Source organism: Nyctibius grandis, chromosome 1 (genome assembly GCF_013368605.1).
Source record: "Nyctibius grandis isolate bNycGra1 chromosome 1, bNycGra1.pri, whole genome shotgun sequence".
Lineage (NCBI taxonomy): Eukaryota > Metazoa > Chordata > Aves > Nyctibiiformes > Nyctibiidae > Nyctibius > Nyctibius grandis.
This window is the reverse complement of record NC_090658.1, coordinates 131,722,354-131,743,106: the sequence shown is the minus strand read 5'-3', so window position 1 is coordinate 131,743,106 and position 20,753 is coordinate 131,722,354. Positions and strand designations below refer to the sequence as shown.

The window sequence follows — 20,753 nt, the reverse complement described above, 5'->3', positions numbered from 1 at the left end:
TGAAAACCAAGTCATTTCTTTACTACATTACAAAATATCTCAGTTCCCTGCATATAGTTATTGGGCAATTTTTCTGTAAACACTTGAGATTGCTTTAAAGCTTCATGGTGGCAAGGTGAACAATAGGACTTGAATCCTGTGTCCAGTTGTGGGCCCCGCACTTCAAGAAAGATGTTGAGGTGTTGGAGCGAGTCCAGAGGAGGGCGACCAAGCTGGTGAAGGGTCTGGAGGGTCTGACCTATGAGGAACAGCTGAGGGAGCTGGGGGTGTTTAGCCTGGAGAAGAGGAGGCTCAGAGGTGACCTTATTGCAGTCTACAACTACCTGAAGGGAGGTTGTAGCAGAGTGGGAGTCAGGCTCTTCTCCCAGGCAACTAGCGATAGGACAAGAGGACACAGACTCAAGCTTGGCCAGGGGAGGTTCAGGTTGGACATTAGGAAGCATTTCTTCTCAGCAAGGGTCATTAGGCATTGGAAGGGGCTGCCCAGGGAGGTGGTGGAGTCACCATCTCTGGAGGTGTTTAAGAAAAGCCTGGACATGGCACTTAGTGCCCTGGTCTAGTTGACATGGTGGTGTCAGGGCCATGGTTGGACTCGATGATCCCAGAGGGCTCTTCCAACCTGATTGATTCTGTGATTCGGTGATTCTGTGTGACTTTTGGAACAAAAGAAAAGGCAACTCCACTAAGTAACACCAATATTGTGTTGCCAGCCTACCTGGAACCCAAGCACCTCAAAACCACCCAGCAAATGGACCTTACTAGCTAATACAGCTCTGAGGCTCACAAGACACATCTTCATGAAAGCCCAGTCCCCTGCTCCTTACCCAGACAAAATTCCTGTCTATATCAATGGAAGATTAATCTTCAAAACCCACTGCAGGATCTGTCCGGGCACATCACCTTTTTGATTAGTTTTTCCTCCCGTTCTCTCCTAAGTTATTATGGAATCAAAGAAGTATAAAGAAAAAATGAAAAATCTGTTCTATCTTTCTCTCTGCATCTGGTGATGTAATGTGGTCTGTGGTTGGGAAATAAGTTCATTACAAGAGTCTGAGTTATTTCTCTCTTTTTTTTTTTGCTAGACACCCGTAATAACTTATTTTTTGCACGCTGCAATTTTAACTTCCCCCAGAGAAACCACTGAAAGGTAAAAGACTTACTAATGCTTCAAAGCCTCACGTTCTGTAGTTGGCCAATGTTAGAGGCTTCTTGTGCAACCGAGTAGGTGCTTTTGGGATACACATTATGATGGGATCACTTACTGGGTTGTTTTTGTTTTGTTTTGTTTTGTTTCTGCAAGGCCCCTGCCCTTTTCAATGAACAGAAACACAACATTACAAGCTAGAGAAACAGCTCCACTGCCAAAAAAACAGGTTCAGGCAACCATGTCCTGTTTTTCAGGGACAACTTTCTACATTAGTCACAAAAGCATCACTTGTCACTGCAGCACACTCCCAGCCCTGGATTCACGTTCCAGTTTCCCCACGCAGACACTGCTTTCTTGGTGCTGGAGCAGCTGCGTTCACAAAGCACCTCTGCGAGCTGGCGTGTTAACAGCTCGTAGCCCAAAGAGACAGTTGTGCCTCCGGACCCTCTTGTGCTCCTTCTGTGCCAAAAACGTGGCTCACGGCACAGCTGGCAGCAGTCACATTCCCAGCTGCACATGCCATAAAACTGCCTGAATTGCACTTGATGTTTGAGCATGATGTGGGAACAGGGCTGCAAAGGCAGGTACCATCAGTCACACAACCACCGTCACACTAGTACGGTCACACAACCATCGTCCACTCTGCTCCTCATCTCCCGGCACTGGTGAGGCCGCACCTTGAATCCTATGTCCAGTTGTGGGCCCCGCACTTCAAGAAAGATGTTGAGGTGTTGGAGCGAGTGCAGAGGAGGGCGACCAAGCTGGTGAAGGGTCTGGAGGGTCTGACCTCCGAGGAATGGCTGAGGGAGCTGGGGGTGTTTAGCCTGGAGAAGAGGAGGCTCAGAGGTGACCTTAGTGCAGTCTACAACTACCTGAAGGGAGGTTGGAGCGCAGTGGGAGTCGGCCTCTTCTCCCAGGCAACCAGTGACAGGACAAGAGGACACAGCCTCAAGCTTGGCCAGGGGAGGTTCAGGTTGGACATGAGGAAGCATTTATTCTCAGCAAGGGTCATTAGCCATTGGAATGGGCTGCCCAGGGAGGTGGTGGAGTCACCATCTCTGGAGGTGTTGAAGAAAAGACTGGCCATGGCACTTAGTGCCCTGGTCTAGTTGCCATGGTGGTGTCAGGGCGATGGTTGGACTCGATGATCCCAGAGGGCTCTTCCAACCTGGTTGATTCTCTGATTCTGTGATTCTGTATGTGCTGGGACTCAGTGCACTTGCTTATTAGGTGGCCATGAATTTCATGGGATGCATCAGAGGAGCCAGCAGCATTAGAAAATCTAGAAGCATCTTACCTGTAACATGCAGCTAGCTTAAAAATTGGACTGCAAGTTCTTTATAGGCCTTCTAAGAAGAGACTTGCTTTACAAACTACAGTTTAGCTGCCTGTTCCTCATAGGAAAACCTGCACTTCTTGTCTTCACCCTGAACTCCCTATCCCTGGCACGATTAACAGCTAATCCTGCTTCTTCAAGAGCCTGGAGTAACTCTGATCAGAGTTAATCTATGACATGATACTGAGGTGGCTGCAGCAGCTTGCTCGGTACGCATTAAAAAGCAGCTGGCGTACTGTGCAGACCAGCGATTGCCAAGCTGTTAAGCCAGAGCCCCACTTTTCTTCTGCAATAGTCGTTATCTTTGGACTGGCTGCCCAAAATAACATTCCAGAGATTGCTCCAGCTTGTTCTTCACGTATCCTGGGATGAAATTCATCAAGTTCAGCTGATCTGAAAACCTTCAACCAGCAAGAGACGTGAGATGAGGTTAACAAGAAATCAAGATTTAAGTATATATATAGAAAATGCTGGTTCACTACCTAGAGAAGAAAAGCTGTGGAAACGACACTAAAAAAACTATCTAATAAATTTCTCCTAGGAAGAATAAAAAGGCAATGTAGGAGCAGGTGGCAGGCGTAGTAAATACCAAGTGCAAAAGAGATTTGGGGGAGAGACTGGGGAAAGAACAAGTTTTGTGAGTATATACAGCGTTTGCAACCGGTTGTGTTTGATTAACTTCACATCAAGTTGGTCAGAGATCTCCAGCTGTTTCCAAGCAGTTATGTTACACAGTTTGCAGAGAGCAGGTGAGCTGGCAGGGCACAAATGTTGAAAAAGAGCAAAACTGCCTGGGTTACTACAGCCAGAGAGTACTTAGGAATGGTTCACAGTTTGAATGAAAGGATATGTTGAGTGGGGAGCCAAGAGGTTTGTGCTTTTTGAGATGTATGAAGAAGACCCCACCTGGAGTACTGCATTCAGCTCCGGGGCCCCCAACAGAAGAAGGACATGGAGCTGTTGGAGCGAGTCCAGAGGAGGCCACGAAGATGCTCAGAGGGCTGGAGCCTCTGAGCTGAGACAGGGTGAGAGAGTTGGGGCTGTTCAGCCTGGAGAAGAGAAGGCTCCAGGGAGACCTTCTAGCACCTTCCAGTACCTGAAGGGGCTACAGGAAAGCTGGAGAGGGGCTTTTTACAAGGGCATGGAGTGACAGGACGAGGGGGAATGGTTTTAAACTGAAAGAGGGGAGATTGAGATGAGATCTGAGGAAGAAATTCTTTGCTGTGAGGGTGGTGAGACCCTGGCTCAGGTTGCCCAGAGAAGCTGTGGCTGCCCCCTCCCTGGCAGTGTTCAAGGCCAGGTTGGATGGGGCTTGGAGCCACCTGGTCTGGTGGAAGGTGTCCCTGCCTGTGGCAGGGGGTTGGAACTAGATGATCTTTAAGGTCCCTTCCAACCCAAACCTTTCTGTGATTCTATGATTCTATGAATAGTTTCCTTTAGCTGGGTTAATCTCTGCTTAACCCTCTGGAATGGCATTCCAGAGGTTTGTGCAGACCATACTCAAAACAAGCCCTTCAGAAGCAGACCCACTTTATTAGTGTTTTTGACCACATTTCTATAGCAGTAAGCCTTTGTGGTTCAGCAGAGCCTGGTGCACTCAGAGGTTTAAGGATACATTTTGCAGAGAAAGAGCCTAATCACATTAATCCATGTGACGACAATGGCACAGTCAAGGAGTTCAGTTGCAAATAAACAGAATTTAACTGAATCAATCTCAAGTTCAGACAGGAAAGTAATTTTTATTGTCAATTATATCGACAATAAACAGTGCGATGACTGATGCTATGGAAGAAATGCTTTAAACGGTAGTAACAGAAAAACAATCTAGACCGTAGGCCAAACTATAGGGCATTAAAAATGGAAAAATTCAAGAGGATAGCTCTGGGTGGGAAAGATAATGTGAAACAGATCCTCACATGCATCCTTACCCCAGGCAGTGAATAACTAACCCTGCGTTTCTCCCTGGTCCATGATGCCCACCAAGGCATCGGTACCTCCATACACAATCCTGGAGGTGATACTCTCCACTGATCCACAGACCCCAAATCCCTTGTGCTCCTCCACACCGTTGCCCCCTACCAATGCCCCTGCTGTGCTGCTTTAACTTCCATACCCTTTCTCTTCTTAACCCTGGCTCAAAGCTGCCTCAGGGGAGGTTCAGACTAGATATTAGGAAACATTTCTTTACCGAGAGGGCTGTTAAACATGGTAAACAGGCTTCCTAGAGAGGTAGTCGATGCCCCAAGATTGTCAGTGTTTAAGAGGCATTTGGCCAATGGCCTTAATAACATGCTTTGACTTTTGGTCATCCCTGAAGCAGCCAGGCAGTTGGACTAGATGATCACTGTAGGTCTCTTCCAACTGGACCTTTTTTCTCTTCTCTTCTCTTCTCTTCTCTTCTCTTCTCTTCTCTTCTCTTCTCTTCTCTTCTCTTCTCTTCTCTTCTCTTCTCCTCTCCTCTCTTCTCCTCTCTTCTCCTCTCTTCTTCTCCTGTCCTCTCCTCTCCTCTCTTCTCCTCTCCTCTATTGCCTTTACTCCACAGCATCACTCAGCTCCAAAGGACCGGTACCCTCTTTGGTCTCCAGTGTATCAATAAACCCAGCGATCTCCCCTCCCTGGTGGTGTCAATACCTGACTGCTCTCCTCTGTGTCCACGTTACGGAAGTTCTCCAGGATCTGCTCCAAGCCCAGAAGCATTGACTCCCACTCCTGCTCCACATCAGTCTCCTTGTGTCCTGAAGGGCCAATGTCCTCCCAGGAACTGTCACAGCACTGCATAGCCCCAATGACATTACACCCAGGGGAACTCATCCGTCTTGATCCCTAACACCTTTTCTCCCCTAAATAAGACAACAGCAAGGTCCCTTTTATCCCGAGAGAATAAAGCATTTCCCTTTCTACCCCAGACCTTGCTGCATTTATATTCTGTTACGCAGATGGATGATCCATGATGCTCTTACCTCAAAGGCCACCAGAACTTCCCTAGTCCTGCAGCACATACAGTTACGCTGCCCAGCGTCCCCATGTCCTGTGATGCCCCGATAGCTTTCCCCACCCCACTTTAAAAGTCAGTAGCAACCTCCAGCTGCTCAGTACTTGTGTCAATAGATATTTAGTGCTTTTTCCACTCATTTATCCTCTTTGCATGATGTCTTTATGCCCTTTTCCCTTGGAGCATTTATATTTCTAAGTACACTCACAAACCCAAATCTCTCCTGGGACCCAAAGGCAACAACAATCCCCTCTGGCCCCAGGCCTGACAGTGCTGGCAGATGGGCAGATCTCAGGCCCTTTGTGCCTCAGTGTCCCCCCCCGTAGCATTCACACTTTCTCCACGGGGCACATCAGACCCTCTCTCCTCACAGCATAGGCCCTGATTGGGGCACACTGGGGTCTTCCATCTTCCCATTTACTCCCTCCCTGCATCCTATTGAATCTTATACCCCTTCCACATACCCTGCAGAGTTTGTACTCCCTTCTCTTTCCACTGTCCCACAGCATTGTCCCCTCAGTGTCCCACAGCATTGTCTCCTCAGTGTCCCACAGCATTTGTCCCCACAGCGTCCCACAGCATGTGTCCCCTCAGTGTCCCACAGCATTTGTCCCCACAGCGTCCCACAGCATGTGTCCCCTCAGTGTCCCACAGCATTTGTCCCCATAGTGTCCCACAGCATTTGTCCCCAGTGTCCCGCAGCATTTGTCCCCTCATGCCCCACTGCAGTCCTACCCCCGCGCCACGCACCCCCGTGTGCCCCACGCTCTCCCAGAGGATCCGCCCACCCCGTGACCTCCCAGACCTCGGTCACCCCCGAGCTCGGGGCCCCCGCGGCCCGCCGCGCCGGGCCAGGCCGCCCCTCACCTGCCTCCTCCCGGCCCGCGGGCGGCGCGGCCTACTCCTGCCGCAAGGCCGCTTCCCGTCGCTATGGCAACCGCTTCCCGCGCCCCCTCCGGGAGGGCGCCAGCCAATCAGATCCTCCCAGCTGGGGGGCGGGAAGGCAGAACGGCCGGAGTTTCTAATCTACCTAGCAACCTGCCCGGCCCGCTCTGATTGGCTCGTTCGCTCCGGCAGGCCGAGGGGCGGGGCGAGGCAGGGCGTGACGGCGCGGAGGGGCGGGGCGGGGCGCTCGCTGCGGCGGGGTCGGGCGCGAGGAGGCGCGGCTGCTGCCTGCGCCGCCGCCACCTGAGGGGAGAAGCGGGGCCGCAGCGGCGGGACCCCGCGCTGAGGTAACGGCGGGGCCCCGGGCGGCGCGGGATGTAGAGATGGGCAGGGGGTTTCCCTCAGGGCTGTCGTTATTTCACCCTTACAGCGGCCGCCGCGCTCGCCGCGGGCAGAGACACCCGCTCCCGGAGACGGCGCTGTGGGGGGCGGCCATGAAGCGTCCTCTGGGCGGGGGAGCGAGCGGAGCGGAGGGTTGAGTCCCCCCGCTCCGGTGTAGCGGGCGAGGGAAGGACAGGGGATGCTAGTCCTGTCCTCCGCTGAGCGACATGGAGGTGCTGGAGCTACCCCCTCTCCCCCCGCAGCCCCTTGAGGCCGGGAGATGCTGGTCCCGGCCATTCCCGCTCCCCCTGTCCCCACCAGCGCGTTGGCAGGGACATCCCAGCTGAAAGGGATGCTCGTCCCATGCATTTCCCCTCCCTTTCCATTAGCAGCGCACCGGGGACCCACGGGGAGGGGGATGCGAGTCCCAGGTATTCTCCCTGCTCCTCCTCGCAGTGCCCTGGGAGCCCGGGGGAGATGGGTGTGAATCCCACGTGCTCCCTCCCCGCTTTCCCCCTCGCTTCGTGGATCCGAAGGGAAGGGGACGCACAGCCCCTCTCACCCTTAGCTGTGCACCGGGCACCCGAGGGGGAAGGGATGCCATTCCCCCCTCTACATACACCTGTTCTGCAGTGCCTCGGGGAACCAAGAGGTTCCTAGACCCACGCTCCCCTCCTTTCTCTTCGCAGTGCGGTAGCAGTGACCCAGGAGGAAAGGGATGCTGGTCCCATGCGCACCTCCCTCGCCCTTTTCCCTTTGCAGTGCAGCACAGACCCAGGGGGACGTTAGCTCTACCCACACACTCTCTCCTTTTGCTTTTGCGATGCTCTGGGGTCCCAGGGGGAAGGGGTGCTACTCTTCTGTACGTATGTATCCTTCCTTTTCCTTTGCAGTGCAGCAGGAATCCAAGAGGACGCTAGTCCCGTGTGTGCACTTGTTCCTTTTGCCTTTAAAACACAGCGAGGATTCAAGGGGAAAGGGGATGCTAGTTTGATCTGCACGCTGCCTCCTCTTTCAGTCTCAGGGATGATAGCTAGCTCCCCCTCCAGTTCCTTTAGTTTGCCGTGCAATATGAACCCAAATGGAGAGAGATGTTAGACCTGTCCCTCCATATACATGGAGAATCTCACCAGAAAGGGTATCTGCCTTTCCGTTCTCCCTGCGGGGAGTGGAGCAGGGACTGTCGTGGTGTCACTGTGCGGAGGGAGAGGGGAAGAGGAGATACTCTGCTTCTTTCTTCATTCTGCCCTGTAGTACAGTGAGGAGGAGCATGGAAGAGTCAGAAAGTGTAGCATGTGCCCTCTTTCCTCCGTGGTCTCCTAATTGAAATAGAGGATGTGGGGGATTATAGTGTGGTTCTCCCTTAATATGGTACAGAAGTGGAACAGGGGAGTACAGCACTGGAGTTTCTTTCCCACTGACTAATTAAAATGGAGTTGGGAGAATAATTTATTCTCCTTTTGTGCCTTCATGTGGGTGGGAATGGGTTGGGGAAACGCTGCCAGTGCTTGTATGCAGTGAGTGAGTTCCTTTCCTTTCTCCGTGATCAGAATTGGGCGGGGAATGACTAAGGTGACATTCTCTTGTCTTCTCACTTGTGCAGGAGGAGTCTGGTTTGTTATTTTATCACCTCGTTTCTGTGGGACAGATAACCATGAATTAATCCAGCTACATATTAAAGTCGGATGACTTTTTTCTTATTGGCCCCCTCTCGTTGCTCCCTTAGTAACTTTGAAATTTATTTGAAAAAAAAAATTCACTTGTGGGAGTCAACCCTTTCATTTCATGACCTTCACTCTTTATAATAGTTGTCTATACATATCTTAATTTATCCTTTACAGCAGGAATTGGATGGGCTTCTTATGATTATAAATAATGTATAAATCTGTAACCACACTAACAAACTAGCTGTTTCCTACCCCTTTGCCCACAGGTTTTTTTGCAGTGCCTTGGGGTAGATGGGTAGGTATCCCCTCCTCCTCTTTTATCCCCAGTGTCATCAAAGTGTTTTGTTCTGTTTTATCATACATATGGAAATAACCACAAAATGTAGAGACTTAACAGAACTGTATTTGTGGTAAGAAACAATCTTGACACTGAAGATTGCTTATTACAGCATTCATCTGTCTACACCAATTAATAGGTCATCTGTATGCTCGTTTGCAAAACTTCCATCTCCTTTCGCAACGATATGTTCGTCTTCTTTCTTAATTTCACCTAGATTTTCTTTTTTCCATGAAAGGGCATTGAATAACTAGGTTATATAATTTGGTGTTCTTTTCTGGCTCTAAGAAGTATATTCTTCATTTCCTTTATGATATTATATAGCAATAAGATCTCAAGCATAAAATGGAAAAGTCCTGAAAGGACGTAATGAATTTTTTTCTGCTTTTTGCACAGTTAAAACGTTTTGTGGCTTATTGAGTCTGGGTTTTTGCATGGTTTTTTTCAGTCTGAGGTTGTGGGGAAGTCAGAAGATGGGTGGATTTGTTTGGAGTCTCTACTTTGAATGTCATTAATATGATGATTTGTGTGAAGCGTGCTTGGAGTTTTTCCCAAGACTCTAGAGCCTGACCTGGATTTGCCCAATGTTTGTGCTTCCAACTTTAACACAATACCTGGTGTGAGGACAGTTCATCTTATGTTGCTTCTGAACGCTGTTATGAAGCATAATCTACTGATCACTGCTGAAATTGTTTAGCCTGGAGAAGAGGAGGCTCAGAGGTGACCTTAGTGCAGTCTACAACTACCCAAAGGGAGGTTGTAGTGAAGTGGGAGTCGGCCTCTTCTCCTGGGCAACCAGTGATAGGACAAGAGGACACAGCCTCAAGCTTGGCCAGGGGAGGTTCAGGTTGGACATTAGGAAGCATTTCTTTACAGAAAGGGTCATTAGCCATTGGAAGGGGCTGCCCAGGGAGGTGGTGGAGTCACCATCTGTGGAGGGGTTTAAGAAAAGCCTGGACATGGCACTTAGTGCCCTGGTCTAGTTGCCATGGTGGTGTCAGGGCAACGGTTGGATTCGATGATCCCAGAGGGCTCTTCCAACCTGGCTGGTTGATTCTGTGAAATGGCACCTGAATTACGGGGGGCATGCTAAAAAATCAATTGCTAATCCACACTACAACTTAACAACTTCACTGAAGTTGTTGAGTAAAGTCTTTAGGAGTTGGTGGCCAAAGTGTTTGGGAAGAAGAAAAAAATTCCTTGAAGCCAGTGTTCTGGAGAGGACAATGAACTGAGAAGTTGTCTTTTCCTGAGTTTGAAGAACTATTATTAAAATCAAAGGACTAGATTCAAAGGGGATTAGGCAGCTTGTAAAAAACTAAGTCAGAAATGGTTTTGTCTGTCTGTAACTTGAAATCTTCCAGTCAGGATGTGAGAATATGCAGAAGTCTTCAGGGTTAAGTAAGGTGGGATAGTTCAGGTCTTTTTATTTTTATTTGAAAGAGGCACCAAATTCTTGAAAAATAAGTCTGAGAAATGGCTTCCTTAGAGCAGAAGGACATAGCTTTTCAAGGCCATATGAACCTGAAATTGGACTGAAATCAGGTGTGGTTAGATGTAGCATGTCTTAAATATTGTGGCTAATTTTGATCTTTTAAGTTCAGCGTGTTGACTGCTCTTCACAGCTTTAGAATGTAAGTAAGACGCAGTGATTTGAGCTGTGTTGGTTGGTTCTACACCTAGCTTAAGGTGTAGATAGTTCTCTTTTGCTTTGTCATGTTTTATTTTTCCTAGGTTTGGAACAGTTTTACTGTTTGGGTTCTTTTCTTTATGTACTTCAGTGCTGCTTCAAACATGATTCCCCGTCAATAGCTGTGAGAGAGCAAGCAGCCTGTGAAAGCAAATTGTCAATGAACTTAATTTAACACGGTTATGTTTAGCATCTTGGTCTTTTTCCTATTTGCATGTTTGTTTTTACCAGCCTGTCTTGAACAGCTACAGCCAAAAACATCGCCGTACATGATCTTAGAGAGAGGCGCAGAATTGTTTGGGTTGGAAGGAACTTCTCAAGATTATCTAGTCCAACCCACAAAGTATATGAGGGTTTAAAGAGGTATATGGTATTTAATTTTTCTGACCATAAGATGGGCCTATGTAAACAAAAGTGTGCACGCATAACTTTTTTCATCGGCTGATACCAGCCAAGGTCTGGTAATTAACTCTTTCGTGTCTCTCACTAAGTTTGCATTAGGGAGAAAGGCAAAACTTTTTCCCTCTCTAAGGTATAGAATTTATTTCCCTGCCTGAATATCTAAGGGAAAACATTACTCTTTCAAGATTGGAAATCTGTTCAAATTTGTCATTGCCTGCTCTTGGGAATATTGAGGGAGTACTTGGGGTTTTCTGGTTCAAACAGAATGTCTAAGTTTCTGTTACCTTTCAGTGCAAATCATAATTTTTTTAAAGCAGTTGGTTTGAGACTGAATTTTGAAAATTTCGTTGCTGTAAGACAAAGTTGTTCTAAGAAAAGGGCCTCTGGGTACTCTTACAGCTCTGTCAACTTTTTCCATGCTTTATCCTCCGACTTCAGAGTTTGTTTCTCCAGTCAATGAGCACGATATGCCCAGTCCTCATCCTTCTTATTCTGCTCCAGCCCCTTAATGCTGAGAAAATGCAGATCCAGCCCTGGGGAGTGATTGCTGTTTAAATTGGCTCTATAGGTTGAGCGGAACTGGCAGAGCAACCCTACTGACCTACCTTTGCAATTTCCATCTGCGAGAAAGAGATGGTCAAAGAATGCGGTCTCCTGGCTTATCCTTAGCTGTTATGATGGTTTCTGGAGGGAAGATATATGTGTGTGAGTAAAATGGGTTAGAGACAACAACAAAACTGTTTACAGGTAGACTAAAATGACATATTTGAACACAGGTAGCCAAACCATGACTGTAGCTCGTTGGGCAGAACAGTAGTCTTCAGTCCTGCAAGCTGGGACTTGTGTATTGGTGGTGGTGACTGTTTTGTTTTTGTTTTATAATTATTCAGCAGAAGTTACGAGGCCATGCAACTAAAGAGATGCTATCGCTGTGAAGATGGTGGAGATGCTGAGTCATAAATAGCTGGGTTTCAGTGTGGTCAACGACTGTAATGCTCACATGGTTAAATTTAAAGTGTGGGGTTTTCTAAAAATATTTTCTTCATAGTGAATACATTCCCCCTTTTCACCACCCTTTTTGGGTAGAGTTTTACAGCATACCAGCTTTTATTCCCACCAGAAATAGTCTGAAATCAGGATTAAAACTTGTCAAGGGACCCTCTGGTCTTGCACATGAGATGGTGGTGGAGTCACCATCTCTGGAGGTGTTTAAGAAAAGCCTGGCCATGGCACTTAGTGCCCTGGTCTAGTTGACATGGTGGTGTCAGGGCAACGGTTGGACTTGATGATCCCAGAGGGCTCTTCCAACCTGATTGAATCTGTGATTCTGTGAACTTGAAGCAATTTGTCTGCCGGGCTATGTAGAGCTAAAATATTTTAATCAATTACAAGGCTTTTTACTGCATTCTGTTTGTTGTGTTTTTTATCCTAGGTTACCTACCAAAAGAAGAACCTAACTCAACTGCTGTTCTGTCACGATGGGGTCAGTTGTGTGGGAATGTGGTTGAACATTTTAATACCTTAACCTAATACATGCTCTATAATACTGAGAAAAGGAAGATTTCTCACACGTCTGTCTCAAATACATCATCTTCTGGACTGAGCTAACGATGGTGTATACAAAGAGTATTCCAGTTTTGAAGAACCTTAAAAAAAAAGGACTAAAAGGACTAAAAATATTGCCGTTGAAGTGAAATCTGAAGGTACATGAGGAGCTGAACGAGCTTTCTGACAGGGCTCAATAACTGGCCCCATTCCCAGGGTGGAAGGATGGCTATTAGCTGGATGTTCTGTTACCTTTGGCTGTTGGATGTGTTGGTGGGGCACACGAGAGGGCACAGTTTGTTTTCTTGTGAGCCCATCATCTTGCGGATGTGCCAGGATCTGCCTTACAATACCACCTTTATGCCTAACCTTCTGAATCATTACGACCAGCAAACAGCAGCGTTAGCAATGGAGGTAAGACGATTTTTTTCAGCAATATATATGGGTTTGGCCTTTAGTTGACAAATAATTGGTAACAGAATGCAGGAAGATGTTTATATTAGAAATAAAAATGAAAAAAATCAATATAATAATTTAAATATAAAACCAAATACCACTTGCATAAGATGTATTGTAATACATACTAAAATATTCTGTGACTGCAAAATTTGCCTCATTTGGTATAACTGAGTGTGAAATACTCTGGATGTGTTTGTATGTTAGTCTGTTACTTCAAATATTTAGACAGATCAAGGATGCATGTTTGGAATGGTCTGTCACTTAACTAAATGGCAGAAAAAATAGCATAGTGAACAATCAATGGAAGATTTTTAGTTCTGAACACTACGTTCTTTGGTGGCTTTGTGATATTTGGCCTTTTCCTACTTGCCTAAAATTTGGTGGGAAAAAAATGAGAATAATAAGACATACTATGAAAATAATGGAATTTGCTCATTTAGTAGTACTGCTTTTCTCAGCTGCAAGGAAGTCTGTTGTCTTGCAGACAATTTAGTTAACCTATTTCTGTTCTGGATCCAGACAGACAAGCTTTTAGACTTGGACTTTCTTTGTTATAATGGTACCTTATTACTGTTACCATTGTCCCCCAAAACCTTCTTTGGATTTATACATAATAATTTTCTCCTTTTAAAAATACCCAACTGTTACTTGTCTAGCCTTTCTTTGGAGAACTTTCCTGAGGGGGGCTTCAACCACACACTTAGTCTCCTTTTATCTATAGTGTAGTTTATACAAGACTTTTAATTTCACTTCGGTCTATTCTCTATCCTGCCACCATGCCTAAGGAGTTTCCTTGCTCGGTATTCTGTGATATGACTAAAATTGATGGAAATTCAAAATATTAGGCAAGTCTTGCTGTCAGCCTATTCAAATTTTCATGAGGGATTTGTGCAGATGAGGTTTATTTGTATTTTTGAAGTACTTGGGAATCCTCACGAGTGGATATGCTGTGCTGTACGCTGAGAGCAGAAGCAATAATCACATGTTTTCATCTTTGAATGCTCTTCCTGACAATATAGAAATGTGATTTAATTGTTCTTGTTAAATAATATAAAGCCAGGGCTTTATATAGTCTTTCTATGGAAGAATTGTGAACCAGACTTGACCTGCTTTTTACTGTAAGAAGAAAACAGAGATTCCTACCCTTCAATTTGCTTTGTTTGAAAGAACTATGGACTTGCATTTCACCGGCTCATTTGGATGAGGCCAGGGATTCCAATTACACTAAATACACAGCAACAGGAATGAATTTTATTTTAGAATTGGTTCTGGTAAGTTCTGAGGACCTTTGAAGGTCTCACTGTAAGGAGGAAAAATGAAGTCAAAGCAAGTTTAACAGGATGACAGTGTGAACAACTAGGTGTGTACAAAGTGTTCATTTCATCTTTCAAACTTAGGGTATTAAAGGAATCGATGAAACCAACTGGATTGTGTGTGTGTGTGATTAAAGATTTCTGGGACTTGGCTTGCAGAGGTGTGGAGATAGTGGGTTTTGGTTTTGTTGGGTGGTGGGAGAAGTAGGTGGTAACCTCTTGGGGTGGAAGTAGCTTATCAGTGGAAGTCTTCTGGGATCTGTGCAGCTCAGTATTTTCTTCAATGATCTAGAAGACTAGCAGTAAGATGAGAGCCTATTGATACTGTTGTGAGTAACTTAAAGCTAAGGTCAAACCAGAATGAAAAATTGTAAAGATCTTGAGATTATGTTTGAAATACCTTGAGCCATAAAATTGTTGAGGAAACTCAAAGTGATAAATATCTATGTGTTGGGGGGAGTAATATTCTTCACATCAGTGGTGGTGGTCAGCTTATTTCATTGGACTTATGATGGTTTGTTCTATTGAAATATGAATTGAAAGCTTGACTGAGCAGTAAGAAAGTCAAAAGGCAAATCAGACGTGGAATAATTAGGAAAGGAATAAAGACCAGACGTTACAGTGGCGTTGTATAATCCTGTGGCTCACAGATAGCTGGGGTGTTGTGTAAAGTTCTGAGCTGTCTCAAAAAACACAGCTCTTTGGACACAAAAAGTTTGAGGAGACTGGACCAGAACTTGAAAGATAATGCCAATGAGGGTGATTAGGTAGAAAAAAAAAACACTTCAGGCTCTTTTCCTCGGCAGAAAATTGTCACAGGCTGGGAGAACATTTAGGGAACTTAAGAAGTGTCCTGCCAATGGTCCGTTCTGCCATGGGTTTTGTATCTGCTGATGGCAAGAGAACATACTATTTAGGGAGAGGATGCAAGCCTGGCCTCTTATCTATGGGCTGCTTCTCTGGTGCTTCCCCAGAACCACAGAATCACAGAATCAATCAGGTTGGAAGAGCCCTCTGGGATCATCGAGTCCAACCATTGCCCTGACACCACCCTGTCAACTAGAACATGGCACTAAGTGCCATGTCCAGTCTTTTCTTAAACCCCTCCAGAGATGGTGACTCCACCACCTCCCTGGGCAGCCCCTTCCAATGGCTAATGACCCTTGCTGAGAAGAAATGCTTCCTAATGTCCAACCTGAACCTCCCCTGGCGAAGCTTGAGGCTGTGTCCTCTTGTCCTATCGCTGGTTGCCTGGGAGAAGAGGCCGACTCCCACTGCGCTACAACTTCCCTTCAGGTAGTTGTAGACTGCACTAAGGTCACCTCTGAGCCTCCTCTTCTCCAGGCTAAACACCCCCAGCTCCCTCAGCCGTTCCTCGGAGGTCAGACCCTCCAGACCCTTCACCAGCTTGGTCGCCCTCCTCTGGACTCACTCCAACACCTCAACATCTTGAAGTGCGGGGCGCAGAACAGTATCCACAGTCCCTGAATGATGTGTGTTAGAGGGTACCTCCCTGCCTGTTCCCTTTAGTGTCGTTTAATGGATCTATTATCGAGGACTTTCTCTAAATTATTTTATGAATGCAGTACTGCCAACCAGTTCACTAGCCACCACATGCAGAAGTACTTACTCTCTAACCTGTTTTAAGCCACTTTCCTGCTAGTTTCATTTGATATCCTTTTGTTCCAGTATTGTGCAATATTGTGCTGCAGTTAAATCCTCTGTTACACTTGTGATTTTGGAAACCTCAGTTTTATCCCCTGGGCTTTTCCTCTCCACATTGAAGTGTTCCAGCTGTTTGGTCTTTCTTCTTGCAATTCAGCTGCTTCATTCCTGTAATAATTGTGGTTACCTTTCTCTGTCCCTTTTTCTAGCCTTGTCCTTGTTGAGGTGTGGAGATGAGAACGGCACACCACTCCAGGTGTGGGCACACTAGGGATTTATTTACAAATAAAATCATGCTTTTTGCTGCTAATAGCTTCCTAGTAATGGCCAACATTATGTTCATTTTTCTGGCTTTTTTGCATCTTAAATCAATGATTTCATCACTTTCAGTAACAACCTGTTTGTGGCCACTGTTGGAAGCAGAGCGGTAATTCTACGGACCCGCAGTCTGAGCCAGAATAACTGGTGGAATTGTTCTTATCTTTGTAAAATAGCTTTCTGCTACAGAGAGAAACAGTTGAGAAGCGAATGGTTATTCTCTGTGCTATCAAGCTCAACTTAATAGCGTAAATTAGCTCGCGTGAAACACTGTGTTGCTGCAATTCACGTAGTAGCTTGACGGCAAAGCCATTCTTAAGCTTAGCATGGGTGTGTTGGTGTTGTGGGTGTGTGGATAGTACTCCCTTCTGCCAGTATAAGTAGCATGTAGGCCAGTGGTTTCAGTGTGGGGATGGACTACAGGCTGCTTCTGAATGCTTCATGGAAAATGGTGAAGGCTGTGCAAGGAAACAAGGCTATTATCGAGCTTAAATTCACTACGCGGGGGCCTGTGCCTCCATTGCAAAGTTTTTAAGGGGTTTGAACAGGAAAAAAAGAATGAAAAGCTGCAGGTTTCTATAAGTATATTTCCACTCCTTGTATTAGCCTGGATTGCCCCTTAAATCTGTACTTAGCAAGAATGGGAAGTGATCTAGGGAAGTGATCGTCCCTCTGTACTGGGCACTGGTGAGGCTGCACCTTGAATCCTGTGTCCAGTTGTGGGCCCCGCACTTCAAGAGAGATGTTGAGGTGTTGGAGCGAGTGCAGAGGAGGGCGACCAAGCTGGGGAAGGGTCTGGAGGGTCTGACCTCCGAGGAACAGCTGAGGGAGCTGGGGGTGTTTAGCCTGGAGAAGAGGAGGCTCAGAGGTGACCTTAGTGCCGTCTACAACTACCTGAAGGGAGGTTGTAGTGGAGTGGGAGTTGGCCTCTTCTCCCAGGCAACTAGCGACAGGACAAGAGGACACAGCCTCAAGCTTTACCAGGGGAGGTTCAGGTTGGACATTAGAAAGCATTTCTTCTCAGCAAGGGTCATTAGCCATTGGAATGGGCTGCCCAGGGAGGTGGTGGAGTCACCATCTCTGGAGGGGTTTAAGAAAAGCCTGGACATGGCACTTAGTGCCATGGTCTAGTTGACATGGCGGTGTCAGGGCAATGGTTGGACTCGATGATCCCGGTGGTCTCTTCCAGCCTGGTTGATTCTGTGATTCTGTATTAACCATCTTGATTAAACAAAGAAAAATAGACTGTTACATCAGGAGTCCCTCTTAGTGTGTACTGGTCCATACTGTAATCAGTTCCTATGACTTTATTTACTCCTAGGAAAAATCATGCCTTAAGCTTTCTGGTGTGCTACATCAGCAAGGCCTGCTTTCATCCAGGAAGACTGAAGGGAGGGATTTCTGCATGCCACTGCCTGGAGCTTTATTTTGTCCCCAAGTATCTCTAAAGGGGCTCACTCCTTTTGACAGAGGTCAAACACCAGTTCACAGAATCACAGAATCAACCAGGTTGGAAGAGCCCTCTGGGATCATCGAGTCCAACCGTTGCCCCTACACCACCCTGTCAACTAGACCATGGCACTAAGTGCCATGTCCAGTCTTTTCTTAAACCCCTCCAGAGATGGTGACTCCACCACCTCCCTGGGCAGCCCATTCCAATGTTGAGTTGCACTAGTCCAACCTCTGAGAACCTCTGCTTGGCTACAGTGGAGACTAAAATGAGAGTTGTTACTACATCTGCTTCTTACTAAAAGGAGTCATGCTGGTTAGTATGGACTAACACACTAGTCACGATAGAGTATGGAGAGGTGAGGTGATAGGTGTGAAGGGCAGGTGTATTTCGGAGCCCCCGGGCCGGGCTGAGCTGTCCGGAGCTGGGAGATGTCCTGCCCTGCAGTTCTGCACAGCGGCAGCCGCCGCTCACACGCCAGGGCCTCGCGTTTCCTGGCTCTGTGGGGTCATTCCTTTTATCTGCTCCATGCTGTCGTGTCAAACATTTGTCAGGTATTTTTAAAATTGTCTATAACCTGCTAACAGGTTGTTTTATTCCCATAACCACTTAGCATAGTCTGTCTCAGCTGTGCTGTTAAACCTTTCCTCTAAGCGTGTTTGTGGTGATGGTGTGGCAGTGAGGTGGTGTTGCACCGTGCTGCCTCCACAGTTCTGCTGCGTTACAAAGATCGTGTGGTGACAATGGAGAAGTTAAATTACCCCTATCCCCCTGAGGGATCTGACCTTGTTTACCCATCTCTTGGATTATTATTGCTACAATACGAAAAATTATCTTCAGTCCCTTTTTCACTTAATATTCCTTTGGCCTTGAAGGGTTTGCTTAGGCATAAGACTATCAAACAGTGGGTTTTATCTGCCTTAATGCCATTTTTTGTAGATAAATATTTTTATCAGAGAATACGTAACTTGGTAGCCTGTTGGAGCCTGAGAGCACGCTATTAAAGCATTTGTCACTGATGAAGTGGTTTAATATGATGATTGCCAGCCTTTTTGCAGTTAAATATACTGCCAGCACTTCCTTCTCCTTACCCTGATTTTTATGGGGCCTCACAAATGATACTAGGGATCAAAGAGGCTTTAAAGGACAGGAACCAGACATAGTTGAGGGCTAAATGGGTCCCTCTGGGTGAATGCAGAAGCATTGTCTTTTGGGATTATACCGGAGGTCAAACGCTCCAGAAATGAGATGATACAGTCACCGTATGTGCAGAGCAGATAACGTGCTATTCCTTTGCACTCTCTCACAGCTTCCGTTCCCACTTTGCATATCAAAAAAGAGCAGCAGTAGGGACTTAGGGATCCACCATAGCTAGGGTGGCTAGCGTGTAGGCGGGAGGTGCAAAGGGGGAAATAGAGAAATAATGTTATTCTACAGTTGATTTGTTTTTTGCAGTGTGAGGGAGGTAGCTGGAAGGGGAGAGGAGCAATGTTTACTCACACTCCTACTCCATCACTGTGGCAGGGTTCACCAGCTGGGAATCAGTGGATTAATATAATTAAACTATCCAGTCATGGAGTTTTGAATATTTAGAAGTGGAGCTAGTGAATAGTTAATGGACTTTGTCACAGAATATGCAACTACAGATGTGAAGACACCTGATTTTTCATATCCTATTTCAAATTTAGTGGTTTCTTGCTGTACTGATCCTTGCAGAGGGTAATGCCATTGACCTGCTGCAGAGCAGAGTGCCTGCTGCAAGAGGACACAGCCTCAAGCTTGGCCAGGGGAGGTTCAGGTTGGACATTAGGAAGAATTTCTTTTCAGAAAGGGTCATTAGCCATTGGAAGGGGCTGCCCAGGGAGGTGGTGGCGTCACCATCTCTGGAGGGGTTTAAGAAAAGACTGGCCATGGCACTTAGTGCCCTGGTCTAGTTGCCATGGTGGTGTCAGGGCAACGGTTGAACTCGATGATCCCAGAGGGCTCTTCCAACCTGATTGATTCTGTGATTCTGTGATTTACATACCCTTGCTAACTATATTGCTGCATATATAGCACATTTCTTTTTTTGTGGCAATATATTTTTTCTTTTTCTCCTCCCAGCGGTGATCTTCTGAGTCTTAGCTAATTTTTTTGTCTTTTTAAAGTGGAAAAGAACCTGAGTATGCTTTAAAATGGCATCAGGAGAAGATGTAGCTGTATTTATTTCCATCCTGGTCTTAGCATCTGAGATTGAGATAGGAGTTAGGCGTTTTTTTCAGTAGGTCAAGTATTAAGTGGCTCATTTTAGTGGTGTTTCTCAGATAGCTTTTCTATCAGGCATGTATTACTGCAGATTTCAGATAATCAGGGTTTGGGCTCGACATGGAATATTGTCTCAGTTCTTGATTTTCATAAGGGCCAGGGAGAAGTCTGCGAAATTCACTGGTCTTGGTTTCTGTGATTGTGATTCCTGCCTTCCCTGGAGCTGGGAGGTAGTGCTGCCCCATTCTATTTCCGAGTGTTTTTTTTGGATACAAGTGAGAAGCATCTTTCTTTGTTTTTGTACTGAGCAGCAAGGATGGGGAGAATGTAGGGTGGAAGATCCTTAACTTATTCCCCCATTAATTCCATCTTTATCCCTTTCTGCCTCCCATCTTCTTTTGTCTCCCCTGGGCACTATACCCTCCTAAATCTCAGCAGTTTTCCTTGGCTTTCTGTATTCTTCAGTTCTGCATGCAAACCTCTTAGAAGAATATAAAGCTAATGGAAAAGTAGGTTTTAATCAGCTGGTGTTTTGTAAGCACTCTAATCTTAGACACTAATTTGCAGTAAGGATTAATTTTCTCTTTAGTGTGTAAGATTATGATGCCTACAGAACAATGGAGCTGTACAGGATCATAAGAAAGCAAGTTGTGCACTGGCTGATTAAAGCCGACTCTTTCATTAACTTTATATTCTCTTCTTCCCACTCTGAATTTTCACCTTAGAAATAGCCATGTAAAGATTTTAGATTTTTTTTGTTGTTAAACCAGAATGTCTCAAAGCTAGAATTGCAAAGATGATTCTGCAGAGTACAGGCAAAGGAGTTCCTAATAATGTACTGCTTAGAAATTCTTGCTTTAGGAAGACCTGAAACTTATCTGCTTGAGTCTCATCAGCTTGTGGTTTCAATCTTCACCTGCAA

At 46.1% G+C, this 20,753-nt stretch overlaps 1 protein-coding gene across 1 annotated transcript in view; it reads left to right on the top strand.

Annotated features, from left to right (window-relative positions):
* The first annotated feature begins 6,675 nt into the window (after positions 1-6,675).
* FZD3 (frizzled class receptor 3) overlaps positions 6,676-20,753 on the top strand; it is a 69,149-nt gene continuing 55,071 nt past the window's right edge. The window contains exons 1-2 of the mRNA XM_068395753.1: positions 6,676-6,707; positions 12,270-12,796. Coding sequence (XP_068251854.1) covers positions 12,608-12,796 — 189 coding nt within the window. The 5' untranslated portion in view covers positions 6,676-6,707; positions 12,270-12,607. The remainder of the gene's footprint in view (positions 6,708-12,269; positions 12,797-20,753) is intronic.